Source organism: Furipterus horrens, unplaced genomic scaffold (assembly GCF_987537825.1).
Source record: "Furipterus horrens unplaced genomic scaffold, mFurHor1.1.pri manual_scaffold_9, whole genome shotgun sequence".
NCBI lineage: Eukaryota > Metazoa > Chordata > Mammalia > Chiroptera > Furipteridae > Furipterus > Furipterus horrens.
The window spans coordinates 48904261-48928652 of record NW_028327179.1 but is presented as its reverse complement, the minus strand read 5'-3'; the positions used below and the strand labels follow the sequence as shown (position 1 = coordinate 48928652).

General features: G+C 39.4%; 1 protein-coding gene across 4 annotated transcripts in view; it reads right to left on the bottom strand.

The window, feature by feature from the left end:
- The window catches only part of FAM185A (family with sequence similarity 185 member A), an 81584-nt gene that overhangs the window by 38254 nt on the left and 18938 nt on the right, over positions 1–24392 (bottom strand). For all 4 annotated transcript variants that reach the window (XM_090286728.1, XM_090286729.1, XM_090286731.1 and 1 more), the window contains exon 5: positions 10151–10192. In XM_090286728.1, the coding sequence (XP_090142854.1) occupies positions 10151–10192 (42 nt within the window). The remainder of the gene's footprint in view (positions 1–10150; positions 10193–24392) is intronic.

Here is a 24392-nt window from a genome sequence, read left to right as displayed (position 1 = left end):
TTCCACACTTTTATAACTACTACTTATGTTCTTAAACATATTCTACACTCTTAAACCTACGTAACTGTAACAACATACATATACAGTACTGCAAAATCCAGCAATATAGTGAAAAATCTGTGATAAATAATTAAATATTTTCAAAAATCCTGCGATACAGTGAGGCCGTGATAAGTGAACCATGACACAATATAGAGAGGGACTACTGTATTCCAACTGGATGACATTATATAACATTTTCTCAACACTTATTCCAATATTTTGAAGTTTTTGCTATTCTAACATATTTCCCTCTCGGGTTCCTACAAATCACTTTTTGTTCCTTTATAATTGTTTTGCTTCCACTAATGTCAATTCCTCAAAATTCACATTACTCAGTAGACTTTAATTAGGTTGTCATGGTTTGTAAGAGCTGCCTTCAACTTTCTCAAGCAAATCTCTTGTTTTATAAAAAACACAAATCAACCAATCAAAAAGTTTCAAATAAACATTACCTACTTGCCTGTTTCCTTTGGGATTAAGACATCAAGCCCAAGATTTCTCTAGAGACATAACAATAGGTTTTAGGCGCACAGACACTTCTTGTTTTGATTAACAGTGTTACTGGCGTATAGACACATCCATTTGTTTGTGTATTATCAATGGCTGTGTTTGTGTTAAAATGACAGAGTTGTACAGTACAGATAAAATGTGTGGCCCAGAAAGCCAATAATTGTTATGATCTGGCCCTTTACACAAAAAGTCAGCCTACACCTACAGCAAACCATTTTGTTTGGAGGAAATGAGCTTTCCCCCCCAAAAAAAACAAAATGTAAAATTTGATTGCATTTAAGACAAAGAGATTTACCAATTTATTGAAACTAGCTTTTTTCCATAAGGGCTGAGAAATATACAGTTAGTTATAAAATTCTTGCTCACAGAAATTAAAAAACTTGTTGTCTCAAGGCAGTTCTAACTTCTCATTGGCCCTGACTGATTAGCATTAAGTAAATAAACAGGCAAGCCACAGACTGAGAGAAAATACAGGAAAACAATGTCTGACAAAGGATTTGTTCCCATGATATATAAAGAACTCCTATAACTTCATAATAAAAAGACAAATAATCAAATTGAAAAATAAAAGGGCAATAAAGGAAAATATAAACAAATGGGATTACATCAAATTAAAAAGCTTCTGCGCAGCTAAAGAAACCATCATCAAAATGAAAAGGGAACCTACCGTATGGGAGAACATATTTGGCAATGATACCTCAGACAAGGGTTTGACCTCCAAAAATATAAAGAACTCACCCAACTCAACATCAGGAAGACAATCATTCCAATTAAAAATGGGTAAAGGATCCAAGGAGGATACAGAGAGGGCCCACAGACATATGAAAAGGTGCTCAACATCACTAGTCAGCAGAGACACTAATTAAAACCACAATGAGATATCACTTCACACCTGTCAGAATGGCTCTATCATTAATAATCAACAAACAACAAGTGCTGGCGAGGGTGTGGAGAAAAGGAAACCCTAGTGCACTGTTGGTGGGAATGTGACTGCTGCAGCCACTGTGGAAAACATTATGGAATTTCCTCAAAAAATTGTAAATGAAACTGTCTTTTGACCCAGCAATTCCACTGCTGGGAATAAACCTGAAGAATACCAAAATATCAACTCAAAAGAACTTATGCACCCCTATGTTCATAGCAGTGCTATTCACAATAGCCAAGTGCTGGAAACAGCCTAAATGCCCATTAGTAAATGAGTGGATCAAAAAAACATGGTACATTTACACAATGGAATACTATGCAACAGAAAGAAAGAAGGAACTCCTACCTTTTGCAACATAATGGATGGAAGTGGAGAGTATTATGCTAGTGAAATAAGCCAACTGGTGAAAGACAAATGCCATATGATCTCACTTACAAGAGGAATCTAATGAACAAAACAAACAAACGAGCAAAATAGAACTAGTAGTATGAAAACATGGAACAGACTGACAGAGACCAGAGGGGAGGGGGGAAGGGGATAATGGTGGAAAGAAGGGGAAGGGACTAGTCAAAGAACATGTATGAATGACCCATGAATATGGATAACAGTGTGGGGACTAACTGTGGGAGTGGGAGGTGGGCTAGATAGAGGAGAGCAGAGGGGGAAAAACTGCGACAACTGTAGCAGAATTAACAAAAATTTAAAAAAAATAAAAGAAATGGGCAAGAGATATGAACAAAACTTCACAAAGGAAGATATACTAATGACCAATAAGCACATGAAAAAGGGCTGAACACCATTAGTCATCAGGGAAATGTAAATTAATACCAGAGATATACTACTACTCACATGCTAGAATGTGTACAATTAAAAAGGTTGACCATGGAAGAAACAAGATGGCGGAGGAGTAAGTGGAAGCTACACTAACTTCCTCCCAGAACTAGTCTGGATTTACAACGTAATTTTGGAGAAATCATCTGGAATAACCAACCGAACACCAGCTGGAGAGAAGTCTTATAACCACGGAGAGACAGAAAAGGCCGCTACATCACAACGTGACCGGTAGGGAGTGCAGAGACGCGGAAGGGCTGGCTGGGCTCACACGGGTGGCAGCTGAAGGGGCTGAGAAACAGCTCAGCAGCCGGGGATTCCCCCTGAGAAGGGCAGTGTCTAAACCCCCAGCTGGGCTTCCCAGCCTACAGCAACAGCGTGGAAAGTAAAATAGTATCCAGCTGAGAAAAGCGAAAAGCCACAGGGTTTCTTGCTATCCGGAGAGAAACAGCTGGAGAAAAAGAGCTCTTAAGCGGATCACATACAAAAATATTTTGGCCCCCACTTACCCTGGGCTCAAGCGGAGGAAAAGGCAGAGAGGACTGGAGATGCTTGGGGAGAGTTTGGCCTGGTGGCTTTGAGGGGAGAACTGGGGGAGCAGCCTACCAGGTCCCACTGCTGACTCATCCCCAGTACTGCAGGCAGACCATTCCCGGCCAAGTGGCGTCAGTCTGAGGGGAAGCAAAAGCCCTGCCTACAGGAATTAAGCTGCCACACCCACGGTCCTTAAGCCTGACAGCTAATCACAGATTGAATAGATTAACAACTAAGAAGCCAGACAAAGGCAGTAGATCCCTGGAAGTCTCCAACAGGCTGCCTAGGCCCAGACTGGTAAAGGATCTGATGCCACCAGGGGCAGATCCAGGAAGTGCAGATCATTCTAAGAAGCAACAACAAACAATAGGAGTCACAACAATGGGGAGACAGAGAAACAACACCCCATCGAAAGGAAAGGTAGAGTCCCCAGGAAGAGTGCTAAATGAAATAGAGGGGAGCCAACTATCAGATATGGAATTGAAAGCACGGATTATGGAGAAGCTCAATGAGCTCAGCGGAAACTACAAAGAACTCCAGAAAAACTACAGTGAACTCCAGAAGAACTATAAGGAACTTACTGAGAATTATACCAGCATCAAAAAGGACATGGAAGCTATCAATAAGAGCCAGGAGGAAATGAAGAATACGATCTCTGAATTGAAGAACACAGTAGAAGGAATTAAAAACAGGCTAGAGGAAGCAGAAGATCGGGTCAGCGAGCTGGAGGACAATGTAGACAAAAACTCACAGACAGTGCAACAAAATGAAAAAAGGCTGAACAAGACTGAAGAGGCTCTAAGACAGCTGCAGGACAACATGAAGCATAATAATATCCGTATCATAGGAATTCCAGAAGGAGAAGAAGAAGAGCAAGGGATAGAAAACCTCTTTGAAAAACTAATGACAGAAAACTTCCTTAACATGAAGAGAGAAAGAATCATGCAAGTCCAGGAAGCACAGAGGGTCCCAATGAAGATGAACCCCAATAGGCCCACTTCAAGACACATCATAATTAAAATGCCAACATTCAAAGACAAAGAGAGAATCCTAAAAGCAGCAAGAGAGAAACAACTAATAACATACAAGCGAGCTCCAATAAGGCTATCATCAGATTTCTCAGCAGAAACACTACAAGCCAGAAGGGAATGGCAAAATATATTCCAAGTAATGAAAAACAAAGGCCTACAACCAAGAATACTCTACCCAGCAAGGCTCTCATTCAAAATGGAAGGTGAAATAAGGAGTTTCCAAGACAAAAGAAGGTTAAAAGAATACATCTCCACCAAACCAGTATTGCAAGAGATGCTAAAGGGTCTGCTTTAAGAAGATGAAGAAATAGAGAGAGACAGAGAGGAACACGAGTACAAAGGGGGAAAATGACAAAGAATAAGTACTGAAAGAAAGAAGGAACTTCTACCATTTGCAACAACATGACTGGAACTAGAGAGAATTATGCTTAGCGAAATAAGCCAGGCAACAAAAGAAAATTACCTTATGCTATCACCTGTTACAGGAAACTAATGAACAACACAAACAAATGAGCAAAATTGAACCAGAGGTATGTAAACGAGGAATAAACTAACAGTAACAAAGGGGGAGATGGGAGGGAGAGATGTGGTAAGAAGGGGAAGGGTCTAGTCAAAGAACATGTATAAATGACCCATGGACATGGACAACTGGGTGGGGACTGAATGTGGGAGAAGGGAGGGACAGGGTGCAGAGAAGCAAGAGGGGGAAAAAAGTGAGACAACTGTAATGGAAAAACAAACAAACAGAAAAATTTTTAGTGGGGGGGAAAAATAAAAATATAAAGAATAGAAATGCAAGTTCAGTGAATATTAGAAGGACAAGGTTTTTCCTTCACACTGTATATATTTTCTCCCTATCTGATCCCTCCAGAATTTTGCATTCTAAAGAAGTAAGTAATGACCTAAGTTTCTTTGCATAAAACTAATAAGACCAGTTGTTAATAGAGGTTTTTTTTTTTTTCCTTTTTAACTAAGACTTTGAATGGAATGTCATGCCTAAAGGAGACATGCTTGGGCTTTGGTTGTTACCAAAAAGCCCTGAGCAACTGGGACTGACTTTCAAAGGTAATAAAAGTCCATGAGATAAAAGGCCTGGTACCTTGGATGGATGAGCGGTCCATAGCAATCTTTCCAGGGAAGGAGCGAAGGTTGTTTTCCTGAAAGATGGCTAGAAGGGACCTTAAGGCACAATGGAAAACCAGGAGGACCTGGAAAAGACAGGTGTTTACAGACAAGGCTGAATGCCAGGTATGTGGATCTGCTTCTGTGCCCTGAAGGGCAGACTGAAGGTCACCCTAAATGTTCCTTGCGTAAGTTCCAGCAAAGCAGAACTAAAGATCATAAGTGATCATTTGCTGCTCTTGTTGTGTTTATGCAAATGAACAGGATAAATTAAAAATGAACTTAATGCAGTCCCTTTAATGACAAGGAGGGTAATCTTAGGGAGAAAAATCAAGATTCAAGGAAGATCACAATGCCCAGTGGTAAACTATAAAGTAGTGCAGCTAACCGTCTTTAAAGTTTCTTTTCATTTAAATTTTGTTTTCATTTGAAAGTTAAACTATGTCTGTGGCATTATCAAAGATGTTTAATTTACAGGCAAGAAGAATTTCAAATGCCTTGCAACTGGATGTCTTTCCTATAAGACAGTCCTACAGATCTATAAACTTGTGTGTGGGTTATGTTACATAAATTAACATGTGTTTTCTGTTTTCAAAGGGCATAAGCCTACGATCTCATTACCTGAGTGATTGTCTGTACGTATAGACCTCACTTAATCCTGTCTGCATTGCTGCCTCCTGAGACTCACTGGTTTGGCTGAACTAAGTGGCTGGGTTGGTGAAGAACGGGGTGGTCTGTGGGCTTCACTTTAAAACTGGTTTCTCTTTTCTATCCTAATGGCTTGGACAGAAAGAGCCCAGAGGCCTGAGAGGGGGGAAACCTAAAATATTTCCTTCAGTCCAAACTAAGTATAATGGGCAAAAGGTTTTGGACAGGTGAGATGTACCTGGCATACCTTCCTCCAAAGAAGCCCTTCTTTTCCATAATGTGGGACATTGAAAAATTAATACCTGTCTTTTGTCATCTAGTGGTTACGGATTGAATGATGTCCTTTAACCCTGTTGCCCCCAGAATACAACAAGGATGCCAGCCTGCTAAACCAAGCATGCCGTTGTTCAGAGACAGCCAACCAACCTGGAGTCTGCACGATCCTTCCCCTTGTAGGAAGGCCACCCTCCCCTCCACATCCCCACTCTTATTAGGGATTTCTTGACCCAAGGGTAGGTAGGACAACGACCATGTCCAGCTTGAAGCAGCTAGAGGAGCTCGAGACCTTCGTCCATTGTCCTTTATAAGATTGTAAAGGGTCTTAAGTCTGAGAGGGAGGGATTGTTATTTTTTATTGTTAAAATATTTAACTAATTAATTATTTTAAAAAAAAAGAAGAAGAATATATGAAAGGGTGAGCCATGGGCATGGACTTAGGGACGGGATTGTCGGGGAGGGGGGGTGCTGGGCGGAGGGGAGCAAAGGGGAAAAAATTGGAACTATTGTAACAACATAATCAATAAAATATACTTAAAAAAAAAAAAAAAAAAGGTTGACCATGATAACTGTTGGTGAGGATGTGGAGCAACTAGAATTTGTCATACATTATAGAGGGGAGTATAAAATGGAACTCTGGGGAAAAGTATGGTAGTTTATCACAAAACTAAATATATACCTACCTACTCTATCCAGCAACTCCATTCCTAGATATTTAGCCAAGAGGAAAAACAAATATATAAATATATATACACATATATACATATTCATATGTACACATATATATACATTATTTATATAAATGTGTATAAATATATACATATACATATATACACATACATATATGTGTGTGTGTGTGTATGGCTCCATAAAATGACTTGTCTAAGAATGACCACAGCAGCTTTATTTACATTGCCCAAAACTAGAAACAGCCCAAGTATCCAGTAACAGGAAAATGGATAAACAAATTATGCTTTCTAGTTGCCTATTTTCACTTCTGCACCCTTCTGGCACATTAGGAAATGACAGCTAGGGTTGCTCTTTTAAAATATAAATTATGACCCTGGCTTGTGTGGCTCAGTGGACTGAATGCCAGCCTATGAAGAAAAGGTTTGCCGATTTAATTTCCAGTCAGCGCATATGCCTGGATTGTGGGCCAGGTCCCAGTTGTGGGGGTGTGAGAGGCAACCATACATTGATGTTTCGCTCCCTCTCTTTCTCCCTCCCTTCCCCTCTGAAAATAAATAAAATCTTTCATATATATATATATATATGTATACATGTATATATATATATATAAATTATGGAAAGAAGGAAGGGGTTAGTCATAGATCATGTATGAATGACCCATGGACATGGACAATGTTGTGGAGATTGACTGTGGGAGTTGGGGGTGGGCTGGGCGGAGGAGGGCAAAGGGGGAAAATTGGGACAACTATAATAGAATAAACAAGAAGAAAAAGAAAAAATATATAAGAAAAATATATAAATTATCTATTACACTCCTAATACTGTTGTAGTTGGGATAAAGTTCCTATTCTTACCATGTCTACAAGGTCTAATGATCTAGTCCTTGCTTACCTCATCTCCCACCTCTTTCTCCACAAGTCTTCTTTCTACACCTCAAAAATGATAAACTCATTCCATTTTCAGGACTCGCACTGGCTGTTCTTCTATCTAGTGAGCTCAATGCTAGAATTTTACATACTCTTTCCCATTATTCTGGCCTTAGTTCAAATATACCTTCTCCAGACCCTCTCTGACTGTTACATGAAATAGCTTTCTTTTATCCACTATCTCATTACCCTCTCTTATTTATTCATTGTGCTACCTGAAATGATCTTTCCTTATTTACATGCTTATTGACTTTCTTCTCAGTCCTAGGCTGGACATGGACACTATGTCTTGCTGACCAATTTATTCCTCAGTACGTGAAAGAGTTCCTGATATAGAATAGGCACTCAATAAATATGTTGAGTAGTTACTCCCAGTGTTGTCTTCAAGTGTTAACACAGTTTTAAGACCAATAAACAGTGAAATAGTTTATATCTTTCTTTTTTCCAAAGTCTTAATATAAATATTCAAAGAGTTAGAGGAATTTATAAAATAAACACTTCCCTTATAATTAAGGTTAAAACATAGTGTGGCTTAATGGTTCTATATTACAGATAATAAACTGAAAGAGAAAATAGGATAGTTTATTAAATGGCTACCACGCATTGGGCTGTACTTTACATACTTTATTTAATTTCTCAACAACCTTGTGCTATATGGGTGGTATCCATTTTATGTATAAAAATAAACACTTGGAGAGATTTAGTAATTTTCTGAAAGTCACAGAGCTTCTATGTAGTATAACCAAAATTCAGTCAAATCTACTTCTAAAGTCCATGTTTTCTCCACATTATCACAGATCAATACATGATAACTTACAAATGCATACTTTTTCTTTCATTTTGATTCTTCCAACATAGAACTAAAATTTACCAATGATGTTTACAAAATAAGAAAACCAACCTTTATTTACCTTTACATATTTGTATATTTTTAAGAACAACTTGAATTTTTAAAGTTTTTAAAAAACATAAAACTATAATTTGTTTCACTAAAGAAAATTATAAAGGTCATTAATACTTATATAATTTTGGTCTATCTATATCTATAAAATACAGGTATAACAGATATAATAGATATCTAATCTATAAGATATTCCTTAACTCTGGGCACAGGTCATTTCCTTTGAGTGGACAGATTTATCTAAGAAAAATAAAACACCTTCCCTTAAAATTCTTCTAATACTTAATAGGGGAAAAGGGGAAAGTTCATAGGGAAAATTAACAGGAATGCATATTATTAATCACTTACATAGAGTATGAAACCATCTTCAAAGACATAAATTACTGCACACTTCATCCTGGTTATTACTATTCTTTTCCAGTATGGATAAATAATCATTCATTTCCAATTTTAGAGAGAATGGTTTTCCTTTTGTGTCCCCACATTTCTACCCGAGAATAACATTATCATATCATATCATATCATATCATCCAAAACCCCTTACCCTCTAAGAACTAAAATACAACCACCACACAGGGTGCTCAGTGTGCCTTCACCTAATAGGCAAGCAGATACTACTTGGGATAGAGAAAAGCTTTAGCTAAACTATCTTGAAATCTTACTTTTTCCTCCAGCAAGCACAGCATCACATGTGGTGATTAGGTCTAAATTACCATTAGCCACTATTAGTTCTGGCCTAGGATTAGAACAATAACAAAAAATGAAAATGGCTATCATGTATTGAATTTTTACCATATGTCAGACCCTGTGCTTAAAGTAAAAAAAGTAAAGTAAACATACAAAATCTTGTTTAACACTTATAACAACCCTATATGATAGGTACTTATTTCTATTTTTCAGATCTGGAAACTGAGGCACAGAGAAGTTAGGTAATTTGCCCATGTATAGAAAGTGGTGAAATCAGAATTCTAACCCTATTCTGATTGATGCTAAACCTATCGTCGGCAGCCGTCCGTCTCGAGAGACGATGGTGTAGCTTCTTAAGAGTCCATCTGCACCACCGAGAATGGCTGTGCAGTCCAACTCGGGAGTGACACGGTATCTGTCTCCTCCCGTGTTGAATCGACATCTTGTGATGACGCTGGAGTGTCCCCTCCAGTGAAGCTGAAGCTACAGAGCCTGGGCAGGGTGATATGGAGGGTTTGCTGTTGCCCATGCAGCAGACCCCCCCTCTCTTCGCAGCTGAAGGGTCCAAGGGAAAGACGGAGTCAATACAGCTTGGCTTCAGGTGCGCCGCAGGAGTTGCCGGTGTTGACTACAACGTCAAACCGCCTTAGGGACTCCGGCTCCGGATTTTCTGTCGGGGTTTACTCCCTTAGCCTTTCCCCTGAAGAGGTATGCCGCAAGGCAGCGGAGGTTTTTTGGAGTCAGAGTTTTCCTTCTCTGTTAGTCAGAGTTTTCCTTCTCTGTTAGTCAGAGTTTTCCTTCTCTGCTAAACCTATAATTATATAATATTTATAGGATGACAAACTAATGAATTTTCAGAAATAATTTCACATATTCATACATTGGGTCTATCTATTTTTAATTTGTATATCAGGATCCTATCAAGTCATCAGTTAAACCGTAGACTTTATTTACCCTAACAAGATATCACAAATATATCTATTTTTAAAAGCACGCAAAATTTACCAACTAGCATCTTAGTACATACCTACTATGATGTTACCCATCTTGCTTTGTAATGTTATATTACCTGTAAAAGAGGGGGAGAAAAGACAATTTTCTATATTAGGAATAATCTACAAAGGAACTGTGTTATATGGAATTCTAAAACATGGTTGGAAATTCACAATGTTATTTAATAATATTGTTTTTGTTGTCAATTTTTCTCAGTTTCAAACAGCAATCAAAGATTTCATTGCAACTCTGAATTAAATAGCTTTAGGCACCTATACACACTCTCTTCCTCCTCTTCACCTTAAGCTTTTACAGCATAACTACAAAACATACCACACACATTCTGGGAAACATGAAAGAAACATCATACTTCTAAAATCCATAAATAAAAAATTACTTAAATGGACAGACTGCACTTTCAACTGAAACATCACTGTATTTATCAAACTACACAAAGCCAAGTTTTTAAACCAAGTAATACTAAAATAATCTGAGAAAAAAACAATACTATTATTTTTCAGGCCAGTATGCCTTGCCTATACGTTAAAGTGACTTTTGTGCCAAGAGTTAAATAGGTTTGGGGCAGGAATAATGAATACATTGAAATATGGCTAACAAAGAAAAAAGCTTCAAGTTTCCATCTTTCAAAGAAAATATATTTTCCATGACAAGTATGGGATATTGCAACCATTCTTCCTAGTTTCCCTCCTCCAAACCAAAAATAGTAGGTTATTTCTTCATATGTGTGTTTGTATATATAACTACTCTGAGCCATACTACCCACTCTTTCTACACTGAAGGTGTAAGCAACATTACCTCTTCTACCATAATTCCGAAACTACACTAAAAAGTAAAGGAATAATTATTATCTTAAAATTAATCTACATTAAGTAAACCCATTTATTTCATTTCATGGGCACATGATTCATTTTTTCTATAGTCAGATGTGTTATGATTACAAAAATCTTAAAACTTTTATATTCCATCATACTTCATGTGAGTATATGAACAGTGGGTACATCTGTGTAGGAACAAAACTTGGTTTGTATAAAGTTAAGCTCATAAAATTATTTTCAAGTCTTAGCAAGTTATAAGGTTGTAAAGAAACTGTTAAATGTGTTATGTAAATATTATTTCATTGGTGTGTTCTAGACACTTTCCTCTAGTTTCAAACCCAGTAAATGTAAATTCACCATCACATGGAAATAGTGGCCAAAAATCATACAGCTGCTTACATGGCTTACAATGATTCCTGCCTCTCCAGTCGTTGTATAACCTCCTCCCCTCGTGTGCAGGCTAGACCTAATGATTATCTTTTGACAAAGAAAACAGGACAAAGGTGCTGAGAAGTTACTTTCAAGATTATGTTACAGAAAGATTCTAGCTGTCTTACTAGCCATCTTTTGTTGTGATGGAAGCCAACAAGGCATGTGTCAACTGCCTTAGAAAGAGGCCCACAAACAAGGAACTCAGTGAGGCCTCCATCCAACAGGATCTGAACTATATCCTGCCAACAACCACACAAATGAGTTAGGAAGCTGATAAGCAGATTCTTCTTTGGTTGAACCTTCGAATGAGCCCATAATCACAACCTAATGAAGGCTCTTGATGTAGAGGAGGATCCAGTGAAGCTGCACCCAGATTCCTGACCCACCCAAACTGTAAGACAATAACTGTTTGTTGTTTTCAACTATTAAGTTTTGGAGTAATTTATAACACACAAAGAGGTAACTAGTATAGATGTTGAAAGCTATAAGTGGGGTGCTGCCATAATAAATACCTAAAAATGTGGGAGTAGTTTTGGAATTTGGCAAGTGGGTAGAGGTTAGAAAAATTTTGAGGAGCATGCTAGAGAAGGTGTAAATTGCCTTGAACAGACTGTTAGTAAGCTTCCCATAACGGCCCAAAGGTGAGGAAAAATGTTCTTGGAAATTGGAGGAAAGAGGCTTCTTGTTTAGTAGTACTAAAAACTTAGCAACACTATCAGCTTCAGTAATATGGAAAGTAGGAAATATGCCTAATAAACTGAATGGCCTAGCTAAGATTTCTAAGCAAAATCAAAGTGTTATAAGTGATGCCTGTTTTCCTTCTTGTTGCTTACAGTAAAATGTAAGAGAGATAAACTAAAGAACCGTTAAACAAACAAAAAGAACCAGGACATAAGTATATTTGAAAATTCTTAGCCTCTCACATAGCCAAATATGCAAAAGTTAAGAATGGCTTCTAAACAAACTTTGAATCCAGACACTGCCACACATGGCCTAAAAGTGAAGCCAAGGGGGTAAAACTGTAAAACCTTTTGTTAAGACCCCAGAAAGGAGGGAAGGGCAAAGATGGCGGTGGAGTAGGGGCAGTGTTCTCTGCTCACTCCTGTTACGGAGAGACTTCAGGAGCGAATGCAGAGAGGAGTGACTGAGTGAGTGTGGATCTCTGATAGCGTGAACAGGGAGGGGAGCATGGGAGCAGCATGGAGGGGGGTGGAGGGGTTTACCACGCACTACAGGCTGAGTCATTCCAGGACCCAGTGAGTCTGCAATACCACACCCGAGGGCTCATTAGCTGAGAGCTGCTTGGAGGCTCCCCCTGCTAGGGGCGCAGTGACAAGTGAAGTCTCATAGAGAGTTAGGGAGAGGATTCTGCTGAAAAAGCCAGAGGCGTGGGAGAACAGTGAACAACCAGGACTTGGAGAAACTGTGTGATCTGAGTCTACAGGGAAACCTCCTCAGCTGCAACCTTCGACTGAAAGCTCGGCATTCGGGGCACACGCAGCACTCACACCAGGGCCCTACAGAACAAAGGGACAGTTTTGGGGCAAGGAGACGGCCCGCACGGAAAAGCCACTGCGGAACTCTGGACCAGGGGACAGCTCCTGAGCAGGAGAGCACTGCATGCCCCCTGCGCTTGGAGCGATCGCGCTAGAATCCCACAGAACAAATGGTTGGGTTTAGGGCAAGGAGAGAGGTAGGGCGCACAGGGCGTGTAAGCAGGGAAGCGAGCGGAAGCTGTGGCTCGGGAGTGGAGACAGTTTGGGGGCAAGGAAAAAAACCCACGCCAGAAAGCCGCTGCAGAGCTCCAGACTAGAGGAGAGGTCCTGGACAGGAGAGCGCCACTGGGCCCAGCGCTTTGACCGACTGTGCCAGAGTCCTGCAGAACAAAGCTATGGTCTTGGGATGGGGAGAGAGGTAGTGCGCGCAGGCATATAGACAGAAAAGCGAGTGGAAGCTATAGCCCAGGAATAGACACGACTGGAGCCAGGGCGGGGATTGCTGGCAGGCGCAGGCTGGACCAACAGTGGGAAGGTGTAGCTGGACAAGCCTGAGGGAGGGCTGAGGGTGCCACAGGAGGGGACAACTAAACGTAGCTCACAGCAGAGCGGTGGTAGGCCCACGAATAAAAGACTAGCAACCCCAGAATCAAGCAGGATCTTCCCACAGCCAGCCAACCAACCAGAAAAGACTTGAAACCCATGGAATTTTGAATAGGGGTGGACCCAGGAAGGAAGGAAGGAAAAACAAAAAACAAACCAAAAATACCCAGAGACTGTGCCTAAAAGTTGAATTAAAATCCTCTCATTCTTTTTATTTCTTACTCTCTCTCTTACTGCCCCTCCCATCCTTTCTTATTCCCTCTTCTTTTCTCCCCTCCTCCTCCCTCCTTTCTCTCTCTTAAGCATGTCTCGCCTTCATCCTATTCTTTAATTTTTTAATTGTAAGTTCTTTCCCTTTCCTTCATATTCCCTTCTTCTTATTTCCTTCCCTCCCCCTTATCCTTATCCTCATCCTCCCTCCGTTTCCTTTCTCTCTCTTTCCTTCTTCCATGCTAAGTACTTTAAATTTTATTAAATTTCTTTATTTCATCCCTTCCCTCTCCATTTGTTTTTTTTCCCTTACCCTTATTTTCCTTCTCTCCCTATATATATTCTCTTTCTTTCTTTCTTTCTTTCTCCCTATTCTACTTTATTTTCTAATATTTTAATTTTTAAATTTTAATTTTTAAATTTTAATTTTAATCTAGTCCTCTCCCTCTTCTCCCTCCCCTTCTTACCCTTTTTCTCTTTCGTCCCATCCCTTCTCTCCTTTCTCTTTTCTCTAGTACTTCTCTCCTTCATCCTATCCTTTGTCAACTCTTCAATTTAAATTTTTCCCTCCCTAATCTCTCCTCTTCCTTTATATTTCCTTCCCTCCCCATTATTCTTTCCTTCTTTCTTTCTAAGTAGTTTTAATTTTATTAATAATTTTCTTTATTTTGTCCCCCTCTCCCTCTCCATTCATTTATTTTTCTTCCCTTTCCCATCTCTTATTCCTCTCTCTATATATCCTCTCTTTCTTTCTATCTTGCTATTTTATATCATATTTTAATCTTTTAATTTTTTAAAATTTTAATTAATTCCCCCCTCTTCTTCCTCCCCTTCTTCTTTCTCTTTCCTACCTTCCTCTTCTCTACTTTCTCTTTCTCTTTCCTCTCTCCCTTCCTGTCTTTCTATTTTCTACTCTGTATTTTTATTCTTGAAAAATTCTTTCTCTATTCTGTTTCCTACCTTCTAATCCCATCAGCCCTCTGCTTCAATTTTTGGCTGTCTGTCTGCTTGGATGTCTGTTGTGTCTATCCTCCCTTCCACACTAAACATGTAGCATATACCTATTATATAATCCTAATACTATACACTTCCACTTTCTCACTTCATACTGCAACCCTCTCCTCCTTTTCAAACATACAGTGTAAATATTAATTGCTGTCTTGCATAGCCTTGATCCCAATGGCTATTATTATTACTCTACCACCTTCCCTCTCAAAAATTACCCTTCCTTCATTTAAAACAACTCCTATCTGTTTCTCCTATGAAATAAGAGTCTCAATATCTCCACAAGTATATTAATATGGGCTCATTTGCAACCTATAATGAGATTGTAGTTGGGGGAGATATTGGAGAGTGTGGGTTTCTTGCCTGGGTTGTGTGATTACGTTTTAACAGCACCCCCACAAAAGCTCTCAAGACAAGGTGGGCAGAGAGACTCTCAATCAGCTAACCAGAGGAAAAGACTCACCAAAGAGTAGCTGAAATACGAGACAGATTAAACAAACAACATAAAGGGCAACACAGACGGAGATCCAAGATGGTAGAGGAGTAAGTGGAAGCTACACTAACCTCCTCCCAGGACCAGTCTGGATTTACAACTTAATTTTGGAGAAATCATCTGGAATAACCAAACGAACACTAGCTGGAAAGAAGTCTTATAGCTATGGAGAGACAGAAAAGGCCGCTACACCACAATGTGACCAGTAGGGAGTGCAGAGACACGAAAGGGCTCGCTGGGCTCCCACAGGTGGCAGCTGAAGGGATTGAGAAACAGCTCAGAAGCCAGGGGTTGCCCCTGAGAAGGGCAGGGTCTAAACCCACAGCTGGGCTTCCCAGCCTATAGCAACAGAGTGGAAAGTAAAATAGTATCCAGTTGTGAAAAGTGAAAAGCCACAGGGTTTCTTGCTAGCCAGAGAGAAACAGCAGAAGGAAAAGAGCTCTTAAGTGGATCACATATGAAAATATTTTGGCCCCCACTTACCCTGAGCTCAATCAGAGGGAAGGCAGAGAGGACTCAAGACACTTGGGGAGAGTTTGGCGTGGTGGCTTTGAGAGGAGAACTGGAGGAGCAGCCGACTGGGTCCCAGTGCTGACTCATCCCCAGTACTGCAGGCAGACCATTCCCCTCCAAGTGGCGTCAGCCTAAGGAGAAGCAAAGGCAAGTAGATCCCTGGAAGTCTCCAACAGGCTGCCTAGGGCCAGACTGGTACATGATCTGATGCTACCGGAGTCAGATCCAGGAGGTGCAGATCATTCTAAAAAGTACCAACAAACAATAGGAGTTACAAAAATGGGGAGACAAAGAAACAACCCCCCATCGAAAGAAAGGTAGAATCCCCAGAAAGAGTGCTAAATGAAATAGAGGGGAGCCAACTATCAGATATGGAATTCAAAACATGGATTATGGAGAAGCTGAATGAGCTGAGCGGAAACTACAAAGAACTCTAGGGAAACTACAAGGAACTCCAGAAAAACTACAAGGAACTTACTGAGAATTACACCAGCATGAAAAAGGACATGGAAGCTATCAATAAGAGCCAGGAGGAAATGAAGAATACAATCTCTGAATTGAAGAACACAGTAGAAGGAATTAAAAGCTGGCTAGAGGAAGTAGAAGATCAGATCAGCGAGCCGGAGGACAACGTAGACAAAAACTCCCAGACAGTGCAACAAAATCAAAAAACACTGAACAAGACTGAAGAGGTTCTAAGACAGCTGCAGGACAACATGAAACATAATAATATGCGTATCATAGGAATTTCAAAAGGAGAAGAAGAAGAGCAATGGATAGAAAATCTCTTTGAAAAACTAATGACAGAAAACTTCCCTCACATGAGGAGAGAAAGAGTCACGCAAGTCCAGGAAGCACAGAGGATCCCAATGAAGATGAACCCCAACAGGCCCACTTCAAGACGCATCATAATTAAAGTGGCAACATTCAAAGACAAAGAGAGAATCCTAAAAGCAGCAAGAGAGAAACAACTAATAACATACAAGGGAGCTCCAATAAGGCTATCATCAGATTTCTCAGCAGAAACACTACAAGCCAGAGGGAATGGCAAAAAATATTCCAGGCAATAAAAAACAAAGGCCTACAACCAAGAATACTCTACCCAGCAAAGCTCTCATTCAAAATAGAAGGTGAAATAAGGAGGTTCCAAGACAAAAGAAGGCTAAAAGAATACATCTCCACCAAACCGGCATTGCAAGAGATGCTAAAGGTTCTGCTTTAAGAGGATAAAGAAACAGAGAGAGACAGAGAGGAACACGAGTACAAAGGGAGAAAATGACAATGAATAAGTACTTATCGGTAATAACCTTAAATGTAAATGGACTAAACGCTCCAATCAAAAAACATAAGGTAGCTGAATGGTTAGAAAGAATGACCCACATATATGCTGTCTAAAAGAGACCCACCTTAGAACAAAAGGTCTACACAGACTGAAAGTGAAGGGATGGAAAAAAGTATTTCAAGCAAATGAACATGAAAAAAGAGCTGGGATAGCAATACTTATATCAGACAAAACAGATTTCACAGCAAAGGCCATAAAAAGTGACAAAGAAGGACATTTCATATTACTTAAGGGAAAAGTCCATCAAGAAGATAAGCCTTATAAATATATATGTACCCAACTTAGGAGCACCCAAATATGTAAGAAAAATTTTGAAACACTCCAAGAAAGATATAGACAGCAACACACTCATAGTAGGGGACTTTAACACCCTAATGTCAACAATGGACAGATCTTCGAACCAAAGAAACACCAAAGATATTGAGGCATTGAACAACACTCTAGATCAAATGGACTTAGTCGATTTATATAGAAGTTTTCATCGCAAAGAAGCAAAATATACATTCTTCTCAAGTGCACATGGAACATTTTCAAAGATAGAACATGTGGTAGGACACAAAACAAGCCTCAACAAATTCAAGAAAATTGAAATTATATCAAGCATCTTCTCAGATCACGATGGCTTAAAATTGGAAATGAACCTCAAGCAAAAAACTGAAAAACATTCAAACTCATGGAGAATAAACAACATGCTATTAAATAATGAATGGATTACCAATGACATCAAAGAAGAAATCAAAAAGTTTCTGGAAACTAATGATAATGAACACACAACAACCCAAAACCTATGGGAAACAGCGAAAGCAGTCCTGAGAGGAAAGTTCATAGCAATACAGGCCTACCGAAAAAAGCTAGAAGAATCTCTAATAAAAAATTTAACCCCAAAGCTACAAGAACTAGAGGAAGAACAACAAGCAAAGCCCAGACCAAGTAAAAGGAAGGAAATCATCAAGATCAGAGCACAATTAAATGACATAGAGACTAAACTAACAATTCAAAAGATCAACATAAGTAGGAGCTCGTTCTTTGAAAAGCTAAACAAAATTGACAAGTCTTTAACCAGGCTCATCAAGAAAAAAAGAGAGAGGACCCAATAAATAAAATCAGAAACGAAAGAGGAGAAATCACAACCAATACCACAGAAATACAAAGAATTGTAAGAAATTATTACGAACATCTGTATGGCAAGAAATTTGACAACCTAGAGGAAACAGACAAATTCATGGAAATCTATAGTCTTCCCAAATTGAATCAAGAAGAAGCAGAAAGCCTGAATAGACCAATAACAACTAGTGAAATTGAAGCAGTAATCAAAAAACTCCCGACACACAAAAGCCCTGGACCGGATAACTTTACAGGTGAATTCTACAAAACATTTAGGAAAGAACTAACTCCTATCCTCCTCAGACTATTCCAAAAGATCCAAGAAGAGGGAAGACTCCCAAACTCGTTCTATGAAGCCAGTATAATCCTAATTCCAAAATCAGGTCAAGACACAACAAAGAAAGAAAACTACAGACCAATATCGCTGATGAACATAGATGCTAAAATCCTCAACAAAATGTTGGCAAACAGGATCCAGCAACACATTAGAAAGATCATACACCACGATCAAGTGGGATTCATCCCAGGGATGCAAGGATGGTTTAATATTCGCAAATCAATAAACGTAATACACCACATAAACAAAATGAAAGACAAACACCATATGATCATATCAACAGATACAGAAAAAGCATTTGATAAAGTACGACACCCATTTTTGATGAAAACTCTCAGCAAAATGGGAACAGAGGGAGCATACCTTAACATAATAAAGGCCATATACGAGAAACATGAACCCAACATCATACTCAATGGGCAAAAACTGAGAGCATTCCCCCTGAGGTCACGAACAAACATGGATGTCCACTCTCTCCACTCCTATTCAACATAGTGTTGGGAGTTCTAGCCACAGCAATCAGACAAGAGAAATAAAAGGCATCCAAATTGGAAAAGAGGAAGTAAAACTGTCATTATTTACAGATGACATGATAGTGTACATAGAAAATCCTATAGACTCCACAAAAAAACTACTCAACCTAATAAGTGAATTTGGCAAAATAGCAGGGTACAAAATCAATATTCAGAAATTGAAGGCATTTCTGTACACCAACAATAAAAACTCAGAGATAGAAACTGAAAGAAAAATCCCATTTACCATAGCAACAAGAAAAATAAAGTACCTAGGAATAAACTTAACCAAAGAGGTAAAAGACCTGTACTCAGAAAACGACATAACACTGAAGGAAGAAATTAAAGAAGTTACAAATAAATGGAAGCGTATACCATGCTCTTGGATGGGAAGAATCAACATCATTAACATGTCCATACTACCCAAAGAAATTTATAGATTCAATACAATCCCTATTAAAATACCAATGACATTTTTCACAGACCTGGAACAAATACTTCACAAATTTATATGGAACCAGAAAGAGCCCAAACAGCCATAGCAATTTTGAGGAAGAAGAACATAGTAGGAAGAATCACAATACCTGATATCAAACTATACTACAAGGCCACGGTAATCAAAACAGTCTGGTGCTGGCATAAGAACAGACATATAGATCAATGGAACAGAATAAAGAGCCCAGAAATAAACCCAGTTCTATATGCGCAACTAATATTTGACAAAAGGGGAAGCAACAGCAAATGGAATGAAAAGAGCCTCTTCAACAAATGGTGTTGGGAGAACTAGACAGGGACGTGCAAAAAAATGAAACTAGACCATCAACTTACACCATACACCAGAATAAACTCAAAATGGATCAAAGACTTAAATGTAAGCCATCATACCTTAAAAGTCCTAGAGGAAAAAATAGGCAGGAAAATTTCAGATGTCACACATAGCAACATTTTCACTGATATATCTCCCAAGGCAAGGGAAATAAAGGAAAGAATAAACAAATTGGCCTTCATCAAACTAAAAAGTTTCTGCTCAGCTAAAGAAAACATCAGCAAGATGAAAAGGGAACCAACCATATGGGAAAATATATTTGCCAGTGATACCTCAGACAAGGGATTGATCTCCAAAATATATAAAGAACTCATACGACTCAACACCAAGAAGACAGACAACCCAATTAGAAAATGGTCAAAGGACCTGAACAAATACTTCTCCAAAGAGGACATAAAGAGGGTCCATAGACATATGAAAGTATGCTCAACACCACTAGCCATCAGAGAGATGCAAATAAAAACCACAATGAGATACCACCTCACACCAGTCAGAATGGCCATCATCAACAAATCAACAAACAACTTGTGCTGGAGAGGATGCGGAGAAATGGGAACCCTGGTGCATTGCTGGTGGGAATGCAGAATGGTACAACCACTATGGGAAACGGTATGGAATTTCCTCAAAAAACTAAAAATGGAACTGCCTTTTGAACCAGCAATTCCATTGCTAGGATTATATCCGAAAAATCCTGAAACACCAATTCAAAAGAACCTATGCACCCCTATGTTCATAGCAGCACTATTTATCATAGCCAAGTGCTGGTAACAGCTTAAGTGCCCATCTGTAGATGTGTGGATCAAAAAACTGTGGTACATTTACACAATGGAGTACTATGTAGCAGAAAGAAAGAAGGAACTTCTATCATTTGCAACAACATGGATGGAACTAGAGAGAATTATGCTTAGTGAAATAAGCCAGGCAACGAAAGAAAAATACCTTATGCTGTCATCTATTACAGGAAACTAATGAACACCACAAACAAATGACCAAAATTGAACCAGACGTATGTAAAAAGGAGTAGACTAACAGTAACAAGGGGAGAGGCAGGAGGGAGAGAAGGGGGTAATAAAGGGAAGGGTCTAGGCAAAGAACATGTATAAATGACCCACGGACATGGACAACAGAGTAGGGACTAAATGTTGGAGAAGGAGGGGACAGGGTGCAGGGAAACAAGAGGGGGAAAAAAAGTGAGACAACTGTAATGGAAAAACGAAAAAAATTTTTAGTGGGGAAAAAGGAAAATATGAAGAATGGAAATGCAAGTTCAGTGAATATTAGAAGGACAAGGATTTTCCTTCACACTGTATATTTTTCTCCCTATCTGATCCCTCCAGAGTTTGGCATTCTAAAGAAGTAAGTAATGATATAAGTTTATATGCATAAAACTAACAAGACCAGTTGTTAATAAAGGTTTTTTTTTTTTACCAAGACGTTGACCGGAATGTCATGCCTAAAGGAGACATGCTTGGGCTTTGGTTGTTACCAAAAAGCCCTGAGGAACTCGGAATAACTTTCGAAGGTAATAAAAGCCCACGAAATAAAAGGCCTGGTACCGTGGTTGGTTGTGCGGTCCACAGCAATCTTTCCAGGGAAGAAATGAAGGTTGTTTCCCTGAAAGATGGCTAAAAGGGATCTTAAGGCACAATGGAAAACTAGAAGGGCTTGGAAAAGACAGGTGTGTACAGGCAAGACTGAATGCCAGGTATGTGGCTCAGCTTCTGTGACCTTAAGGGCAGACTGAAGGTCACCCTAAATGTTCCTTGCGTAAGTTCCAGCAAAGCAGAACTAAAGATCAGAAGTGATCATTTGCTGCTCTTGTGTTTATGCAAATGAACAGGATTAATTAAAAATGGACTTAATGCAGTCCCTTTAATGACAAGGAGGGTAATCTTAGGGAGAAAAATCATTATTCAATGAAAATCACAATGATCAATGGTAGACTATAAAGTAGTTCAGCTAACCATCTTTAAAGTTTCTTTTCATTTAAACTATGTCTGTGGTATCATCAAAGATATTTAAGTTACAGGCAAGAAGAATGTCAAATGCCTTGCAACTGGATGTCTTTCCGATAAGACAGTCTTACAGATTTAGAGACTTGTGGGTTATGCCACATAAATTAACATGTGTTTTCTGTTTTCAAAGGGCATAAGCTTATGATTTCATTACCTGAGGAATTGTCTGTATGTATAGGCCTCATTTAATCCTGTCTGCATCGCTGCCTCCTGAGACTCAACGGTTTGGCTGAACTAAATGGCAGGGTTGGTAAAGAATGAGGTGGTCTGTGGGCTTCACTTTAAAACTGGTTTCTCTTTTCTATCCTAATGGCTTGGACAGAAAGGTCTCAGAGGTCTGAGAGGGGGGAAAACCTAAAATATTCCACTCAGCCCAAACTAAGTATAATGGGCAAAAGGGTTTTGGACAGGTGAGATGTGCCTGGCACACCTTCTTCTAAAGAAGCACTTCTTTTCCCTAATGTGGGACATTGAAAAATTAATCCCTGCCTTTTGTCATCTAGTGGTTATGGATTGAATGATGCCTTTTAACCCTTTTACCAAATCTGTTGCCCCCAGATTACAACAAGGATGCCAGCCTGTCCAACCAAGCACGCCGTTGTCTGGGGACAGCCAACTGACCTGGAGTCTGCACAATCCTTTCCCATGTGAGAAGGCCACCCTCCCCTCCACACCTCCACTCTTATTAGGGACTTCTGGACCCAAGGGTAGGTAGGACAATGAAAATGTCCAGCTTGAAGCAGCTAGAGGAGCTTGAGACCTTTGCCCATTGTCCTTTATAAGATTATAAAGGGTCTTAATATCTGAGAGGAAGGGATTGTTATTTTTTAGTGTTAAAATAATTAATCATTTATTTATTAAAAAATAGAAGAATATATGAAAGGGTAAAGCGGGAGAGTTTGTATGTACGAACCATGGGCACGAATTTGGGGGGCGATTGCTGGGGAAGGGGGGTGCTGGGTGGAGGGGAGTAAAGGGGAAAAAATTGGAACTATTGTAACAATATAATCAATAAAATATACTTAAAAAAAAGAAAAGACCCCAGAAAGATCAAGGGTGGTATCTCACAGTATTAATGTTATACAAAAAGTCCTTCAAAAAGATTAAGCATAGGTCTCATAGATCCTCAATCAAACAGCAGGCCCCCTAGAAAGCTGGAGAGCATTGTATCTCAATACCTCTGGAGACGCCCATATTTTCAAAGGATTCTTAGATATGACATTTATCTAGTGGGATAAACCCTAATGGGATTCACAGGGGGCTGAAAAAAATTTTGACAGAAATATGAGGTCCTTCCAGGAAAAGTCCAGCCATTGTTTATATAACGAGAACAGTTTGTGTGACACTGATGTTCCCTAGCAGCCAAGGAGAGTTGACTAGAATGCACATGCATGAACAATGACAACTTCACTGTACTAGTCAGTGAGGGTGGTTGTCGCTGTCAGCATTTGTACTGTGTGGCCGTCACATTCAAAATGATTGAGTAGAGCAATGAATCTGCATAAATTTTGAGTTAAGCTTGAACTTACTCCACGAAAACTATTCCAATGATTCAGAAGGCCACAGGTGATTGGCAGCTTCATCACAACAACGCACTTGCTCATGCATCATGTAGCATGCAGTTTTTTTGTGAAACATCAAATCACAGAGGTGACTCAGCTTTCCTACAGCCCAGATTTGGTGCCCTGCAACTTCTGACTTTTCCCATAACTAAAATCACCTTTGAAAGGGAAGAGATTTCAGATTGTCGAAGATTCAGGAAAATATGATGGGGCAGCTGATGGTGACTGGGAAAACTGAGTGAAGTCCCAGGGTGCTTACTTTGAAGGGGACTAAAGCATCATTGTCCTATGTATGTTTCTTGTATCTTCTTCAATAAATGCCTCTATTTTTCATATTACATGGCTGGATACCTTTTGGACAGACCTCACATATCAGCAAACACACTGCTAAGTGGGACTAAAAGACAGTGACAGTACAAAATGGAAAGAGATCATTGGACCCACAAAATTCTACTGGCAGAAAGCAGATTGAGAAAACTACACAGCTGAAAACACATGCTACATTTCATGAAAAAGGAAGGATGACTCAGAGGGAGAAACCAAGAACTCACAGAACATGGAACCCTAAAGAATTATCCCCAGGCCTTGAGGTCTAATCAAGGAACTTTCAATGTTTGCCCATTCAAATTTCAAAATCACTGAACCAGTGACTCCTCTGTGCTTCTCATTTTCCCCCTCTGAACAGGAAAGTCTAGAGCAATTATCCTATGACTGTTTCATCATTGTATGTTGGGTATGTAGGTGGTGAGTGAGGGGGTTGAGGTGGGGGTACTAGAAAATTTGTTTTAGTTCACAGGTCTTCAGGTTTAGAGGAACTATAATACAGGCATACCTCAGAGATATTGCAGGTTTGGTTCCAGACCACCATAATAAGCAAATATCGCAATAAAGAAAGTTGTAATCATTTTGCTGGTGGAGGGACTTCCCTTCAATTTAGAAAACACGCATTATCTGTGAAGCACAATAAAGCAAAGCACAATAAAACAAGGT